A 7,510-nucleotide genomic window follows, 5' to 3' on the forward strand; every position below is an offset into this window, starting at 1 on the left:
TTGGTAATGCAGAGCTGGGGAATAGATCCTTTCCTGGGCATTGACAGGGATAAAGACATCCCATAGGTAGAAGACAGGTGGAGAGCATCAGAGAGGATCCAATTGTCTACCTGAAAGGAGCAGGAGTTCAATCTGGTTTGGAGTGAAGGGCCAACATGGACAAGTTAGGGAGTGACAAGTCTCCTGTGAGTGGGGAAGCACCGAGGGAAAAGGGCAGGAAGAAGAAGAAGTGCAAATTCTTGGAAGGGAAGGGGCTGTCTAAAGGGCTATGGTCAAACCACCCTAGTGATGTGATCCTGTAGTCCCTTTTCACCTAGCGGACCTCACCCACTGGCTACAGCTCCTAGGAAGCAGTGGAGGCTCCAGAGAAGAGCGTCAGGACCCCTCAGTGCCTGAGCCTCAAGTGGATCACAGCACACCCGGAGGGTCTGTGAGCATCTGCCCAGCAGCGCTCCATCCCCCAGGGCAAGTGAGTGGCCTTCAGCGTGCCCCTGCCAGCTTCACATATTTGCAAATTTGGCTGGAGAATCAAAACCTCCATGTAGTGACGCAGCCCCTAGGGCTCTCCAAGGCCACCTGCAGGGTGTTTGGAAAGATCCCCAAGTGTGGACTCTCAACCCCTCCCCAGGCAGGAACTGCTTCCCAGGCTGAATGGCTCTGGGAGCCTAAACCTGTGGTGCTGCTGAGCACCCACAGCTCTCATGCAAGGGGCTCCACATGTCATTGGTTTGGGGAACCTGTATATCAGCCAGAGAGTACATCCAACGGGAGGCCTATACTCCCGGGTTTAGTCCATCCCAGTCAGGAGCAGGGAGTGGGCTGCGGCAGTGGGAGGGAAGTGCATGTCCAAACCAACTGAAGGTCTTTGTCCCTGACCATGCAGCTCTCAAAGCCTGAGACCCCTAGGACCAAAGCTGCTAGGATGGGGCGGGAAAAGCTGAGCGAGCTGCCTGTCTCCTGGACAAGGGAGACTGGCCCAGGTGGCCAGGGAGGGCAGACAGGTGGTTAGGGAGAGGATACTTTGATGCATGGCTCACGACTGCTTCTGCTCCCTGCCAGGATGGACAGGCTGAGGCAGATGCTGAAGCACAGGATGACCAAGGTGTCCCCAGGGGAGGAGGTCAGCAGCAGGAGACCTGTGCCAGAGGAGGAGAGCAGCCCGATTGGTGCAGTGGGCACAGTCAAGACCAGGTGGTGGACATGCCTGCTGTGCTGGAGAGGGAAGCCCGCAGCTCCTGGAACAAACACTGAGGAGGCAGAGGAGCCCTCTCGGAAAGCAGGGAGGTGGCCTCGGCTCCGGCTGGGCAGGCGGGACCCAGCACAGGAAGAGCACCAGGCAGGGCTGCTGTGCAGCTCTCCTCCCAGGGCACCCAGCTACCAGGAGCTGTGTCCTGAAACCAGGTCAGAGGAGTTGGCCCCCTGCATTGCCACGGAGGGGGACCCAGCTTCCCTGGGGCAGGAGGTCAGCAAGCCCTGCCCGAGCCCCAGCCTCAGCTCCAGCTCTTCCCAGGGAGACCTTGAGAGCTCTGTGGAGTCCGGGAGCAACCCACCCCATGGCACCACCATGAAAGGTGAGGAGATAGCCTGGGTGCCAAGAATCTGGGGGCAATGCGCTCGCTCAGACCAATCCATCCATCCCTGGCATTACGCAGTCAAATCTTAGTCAGGACAAACAGCCTGAGCCACACATCTCCAGTGATCCCAGTGTCATGGGCACCATTCCCTGCAGGCGGGACCGTGGGGGTTGACTTAGGGGGATCCATGGTCAGTGCAGGGGCCGGCACCTGCCAAGGAAATAGGGACAGTCTGGTCCCCCTTAGTAATGGGGGCATGAGGTTGAAAATGCAGAGTCAGCGCACGGGGAGGCTGTGTGATACTTGCTCTGGGATAGGGATAGGGCCCTAGGATGCAGAAAGAAGATGAAAGCATCTATGCGCCCCCTGTGACCCTTTACACCCTCCAAGCTGCAGCAGCAGTCACCCTCTCCTTTTTCATCCTTGTGAAGTGATTCCCTACCGGCCAGGTGAGGAGGTGGAAGAAGAGCAGGAGGGTGAAGACCTGATGCTCCTGGAGAAAGAAGCCCTCACAGACATCATACTGCACCTCCAGGGCCAAGGAAAGGTAGGAAAGTCCCCTAAGGGAACTGGCCACCAGACCACCCTTGACTCCCAACATTCAGCCTTTACGGCAGTCATACCACATGAACCCAGGTCTCCACAGTGGAGACACTCAGCCCACGGGCTCTGACACATCCACTTGCGTGCGTTGGTCTGACAGCCAGCCTCCCATCACAGGTGCTGCCTCTGCTTCTCACTCTGCTTCCCCAGCAGGAGACCAGTGCAAGGAAAGGGGGGCATCCAAGGGGTCTTAGTCCCACATTTGATTTGGGCAGGATGGGAAGGTCCCTGGCCAACACCCTATCTTTCGTCCTATCCCGCTCCGGGGGGATGCAGGACAAGGAGCATGGAGAGCGCTTCCTTCTCGCCATCCCCGCACTCTGCAGAGCCACCAAGCAGAGGGGAGAGGACACCCTGGAGCCGGAGACCTGCTAAGTGGTTCTGCTACAGAAGATCATGGTGAGCTTGGCCGTGCACTGGGCACTGTGGGGAGTGGGAGGGAGAAGAGACAGGGGCTCCCAAGGCCAGGAAGGCAGGGCGCACACAGGGGAGGGCAGGCATGCCCGGGCCTTGACAAGGGAGCACGGGGAAGGGAAATTCTGGGCTAAAGCCATACAGGACAGTGAGCGAATCCTGCATCTGGAGGGCAGCTGAGGTGGGATCAGGGTGTGAGCAGTTGGGTCCAGGGGTGTGTGTGAGAGGGAGATGGAAGGGGAGGGCTGGCCACGTTAGTTGGGTGGGTGCGAGGGAAATGTGGGAGGGGTCCTGCCATAGCAAGCAGGATCCATCTGCCTGTGCCTGGAGCACTGGGTGGTCTCCCCTGCAGGATAGGCCTGTGGGGCCCTAATCTCACATGGTCCTTTGGGTCTCGCAGGGCCTGATGAAGACAGTGACACAGGATGAAGAGCCAAACAGGATCCTGTGCAACAGCATAGCTGCCATCTGCAGCCTCAGGTACTGGTGCCCATGCCCAACACTTCCAGCCCCGATATTGGCTCTGGCATTGGTCGGAGTTACTTGCCCACCCCACCCAAATCACATGCCCCCAGTGGCTATTGTACAATTTTGCAATACAGCATGGGCACCTCTTTCTCCTGACTGGAGAGCATTTCCCTCCAGGGGTGTCAGGAGGGCCTTGAAGAGAGGATAGCTGTGGAGATCTTGCAGGAGGGCAGCAGGGTCACAAGGGCAGTGGGAGAGGGGGCTCTATTGCAGCCCTGATGCTGATGGGCTGGGAGACTTCAGATGGGTCGTAACCACGTCAGCTCCTCCTTCCACTCTTGCCAACTGGTGCCGACTCCAGCACCTCCATCCAGCCCAGAGCAGTGCCCCCACCAGCCCCACAGAGCTCAGGCTAACACAGGCTCCTCTCTCCTGACAGCAAGCTGAAGCCAGCCCTGGAGCCAGCCATGGAGTCGTGCCTGCTGCAGACCACCCTGAAGATCTGCCTGACGTCCCCAAGAAACAACAGCCTTTATATCAGGGTCACTCCTCCTCCCCCTACACAGTCCTGCACACCATCCCCTGGCAGGTGCAGCCCCAGGCTGCATGGTACTGAGCCTTGTCTATCCTTCCCCTCCAGACCAAACAGCAGAAGCACATGGAGGACCTGGAGGCCATGCTGAGGAGCCTGTTGGCCACCGCACCCAGCTTGGACAGGCTGCAGTTCCTTTGGGAGGTGAGCACAGTGCGGAGGAGCTGGGCTCTGGGGAGGGACAGCCTCAGTGCCCTGTGAGCTGCCCAAGGTTGTCCTCAGGGATGCATCCCTGCCCTGTCAGGAGAGAGACAGCTTTGTCCTGAGGCATCTGCATTGTCTGTACCAGGCCTGGAGAGCTCTTTTCAGAGCCTCGGACCATGCGGCAGATCCTCCAAACTCCCAGATAGGCTCGAGGCAGAGGAAGGGCATGGGCTCATGGGTACTGCAGGGGCCAGTGGCCATTGACCCTGTTTCTCCCACAGCACCTGACATCCTGGCTGCAGTCTCCTGGCGCCATAGACAGGGCGAAGGCCATGAGAAGCAGCAGCGCCCTGCTCCGCTTTGCTGTTTCCCTCCTCCCACAGTTTGAGGTAAGGGGTCCCTGGGCTCAGGGGTGCCTCCTGGGTCTTTTGAGGCTGCCATGTGATCACCCTGCTCTGGGCAGTATCACATTTGGTCCTGGCCTTCCTGAGCAGCAGGGCAGGGAGACCTCCAGGGAACCAATTCGGGTCCCTTGGCTCCAGGCTGCGATGGGAACAGAGGGCTTTAGTGCTCTGGCTCTAGCTGTTTTGCCCTGACCTATCCTGTGGCATGGGGCAGCAGGAGATGGACAGAGACACCCAGGATGGGAAAGTGTGTGTGTGATGCAAGGTAGGACGCAGATTCATTCCCTTCCCCTCTCCGCCTTGTTAGGACTCGCCCGACATGCCCCAGATGGGTGACACCGCGGCCCAGCTGTGTCTGTCCCTCAGCCACCCAGCAGCAGACATCAGCTGTCAGGCCAGGGAGGGCATCTACCTGCTCGCCCAAATCCTGCTGCACAACAAGGGTAAGGAAGCCCGGCCAGGGTGCAAGACCCCTATGCAAACAATCCTTCTGTCCACACGCTGATCCCAGCTCGGGGACAAGAAGCTTTCCCTGCCAGTGTTTGCCCACACCCAGATTAGTGTGCAAATGTACACCAGCCCTTTCACTCCAGAACCCAGTTTGGCCTCCGGCTAGGAAAATGAGCATGTTCAAGGTCTGCCCTCGAACGTGGGTAAAGATCCTGGGAGAGACATGGTGGGAAAGAGCCCCCGCTGGGCAGGAGCAGTAGCACAGACCACAAGCAAGAGCCTGGGGGTGTTGCCAGGGAAGTAACTTAGAGCAGCACTTGCCTTGACTGGGTGCGGGCATTTCTGATATTTAACCCTGTCTAAACCAAGCAGCCAGTCCCGGAGCCCCAGAACATAAAGGACACAGGAAACCTAGGGAGCCTGGATCAGCACTTACGACCCAAAACGATGAAACCCTGCCAGGGCCCTGAGCACGCTGTGCCATGCGGCAGTGTTGGCTCCACTGGGCAGACACCAAACACTGAAGCCACAATGCCAGCTCAGAGTAAGATCTTTCTGTGTGTCCAAGGCCGAGACATGCAGGAGGCAGAGGGGCTTCTCCATCTAAGCCAGGAACAGCAGAGCCAGGTCCAGAGCTACATGGACCTGGCCCAAGTCGGGGAGGTAAGGATGCTCTGCCCAGCCCTGGCAAAGCTCAGGGTGTGGGGCTGTGTGTCAATAGTGGCTGTGTCCAGGGTTGTGGAGAAAGGCCTGCTGCTTCTCTGCAGCTCACAAGGTTCTTCCTACTGCCCTGGTGAGGGGCTGGCCTGGACATAGAGCCTGGCTCTGGGATATGCAAACACTTTCTGTCCCCTTGGTTTCAGGTGTTTCAAAAGATCTTATCAGAGGGGCAAAGGAGATCTTTCGTGCAGAGGGCACTTGCGGGGGTGCTGGACATCAACATGTGTGTCAGCTGTGCTGCGCTGATCCTCCTCTACGCCATGCTGAGGGAAGCCGGCCACCTGATCGGGGACAAGGTAAGCAGAGGGTCAGGCTCAAGGAGTGGGTGGAGGGGCACAGGGCCCCTCACCTCTAGGCCCCTTCATCCCATTGACACTTGGTGACCTGGGGAAACAAGTGTGAAAGGAAATGGGAACCCTGGTGAGTGCTTCTGAGCAAGGAGTTTGTTCAGCTGTATGCTCAGGATGGCACCAGCCTGTCCCCTGCACAAATACGGCCCCTTCAGCTGCGTATCTCCAGCCAGGACCTATGACAGCATTTACATCTCCATCAGGAGAAGCTGCCACTGCCTAGGTTAAGGGTAGGGCCCCTTCAGGGCCCCAGGTCACGGCAACTGGACCGGGGCTATGGAGTCATACAAGAGTAAGCTCTTCAGCCACTCTTCTAGGTCAACCCCTGCTCCAAGAAGGATCGTCCCTGTCTCAAGCAGCCTAAAAGAGTCTGTCTTAGAAGATGTGCTTGATCCATCTCTTAGAGATGGGGAGGGGCCGGGTAAACTCTGTTGTTTTCTGCTGCTGTGACAATCCTGTGGCTGCCACCTCCCAGAGGCAAAAGAGTCTCTCACTGCTCTTGTGCCTTCACAGAAGGAAGAAATCCCCGCCAGGATCATGAGGAAGCTGCTGGTCATGAAGGGCTTCAAACAGCTGCCTAGAGAGCTCCAGGGCCACAGCCTGCTGGCAAGCTCCTCCAGCACCCCCTGCCCTCTGCAGCAGCCCAAGGTCCTTTCTGCAGGTACCGTCCCCTCTCCTCTGCCCCTGCGGATCAGGGACCTGTGAAAAGAAAGACAGAGCCTCACGGCACCAACACAAACCTTCTCCCTTTGGTGCATGGGGAGTTGTCCCCTCTGTCCCCAAAGACACCTGGCCTGGCATCAGCTCTCCACGGGGCCCCATTCCCTTCTCCTCCTGCCATTGCCAGGGCCCATTTCCTCCCCACCTGCCCGACACACCAGGCAGTGTGTGCTCATCTTCCCATGGATGAATGGGGCTAGAAAACAGGTCTCCCTCATCCTAATGACTGCTGAAACAATTTAGGCGTTAGTTAGACTATGCCTCAAGCACAAGGCAGCCATACAGCCCATCACCATTAAGTCTTCTAAACAGAAGACTTAAATTCACCAGTGTGCATATCTGATCACCCTTTGCTTTTTCTCACCCCTTATGGTGACAACTTCAACCAACAGCGAGGCTGACAGCACCTCCCTGAGCAAATGCACCATCCAGAGCCTCACAGGCAGCAAGACGGCCCCAGAGGGAACCTCCAGCCCGGAATCAGCCACCACGCTAGGGTCATCAACTGATGTGAACACCCCTTGAATCAGTCAGAGCTAGCCTTCCCCCAGAGAGACGTCTGCCCAGAGTTGAGAAGTTACCAGTGGGTGGAGACTTTGGCTTATTCTTCCACCCACTTTGCCCATCAAGGTGTTGGGGGCAAGGAACTGGTGTCATGAATTTCTGGCCCCTCAGTTGCGGGATCCAGGTAGCTCTTGCAGTGTGTGTGGCATTTTGCAGTCCCAGGCCTCAGGGCTTTTGCCGGTCGCCAGTTGGGGCCAGGAAGGAATTTTTCCCCCCGCTCCCTTTCAAGAGCATACTGTCTGTGGGGGTTCTTCGCCTTCCTCTGAGGTATTGGGGAACAACGAGATCACAGCGGTGTCAGTTCTCCAAACAGCAGGACTTACTACACCTGGCCAAAACATGAATACTCGTCAGGCGGAGGAGAGAGAAAGAAGCAGCAAATGCAGTGTCCTATCCATCATGTTAAATTGTTGTAGCATAATAAAGTAAATATTGTTTTCCTTTTCTGATATCTGTTGATTGCCCTTCTTCTTACTGGACATAACTACTGACCTACTGCCAACAAAG

General features: G+C 57.3%; 1 protein-coding gene across 1 annotated transcript; it reads left to right on the forward strand.

The window, feature by feature from the left end:
* The first annotated feature begins 2,010 nt into the window (after window positions 1–2,010).
* LOC132249184 (maestro heat-like repeat family member 5) lies at window positions 2,011–4,704 on the forward strand. Its single transcript, XM_059723530.1, has 7 exons — window positions 2,011–2,121; window positions 2,454–2,576; window positions 2,992–3,071; window positions 3,499–3,601; window positions 3,700–3,795; window positions 4,077–4,184; window positions 4,507–4,704. The coding sequence occupies exons 2-7, from the start codon at window positions 2,574–2,576 to the stop codon at window positions 4,702–4,704; spliced, it is 588 nt and encodes a 195-aa protein (XP_059579513.1). The 5' UTR covers window positions 2,011–2,121; window positions 2,454–2,573.
* The last annotated feature ends 2,806 nt before the right edge of the window (window positions 4,705–7,510 follow it).

The sequence above is a fragment of the Alligator mississippiensis genome, chromosome 3 (genome assembly GCF_030867095.1).
Source record: "Alligator mississippiensis isolate rAllMis1 chromosome 3, rAllMis1, whole genome shotgun sequence".
Lineage (NCBI taxonomy): Eukaryota > Metazoa > Chordata > Crocodylia > Alligatoridae > Alligator > Alligator mississippiensis.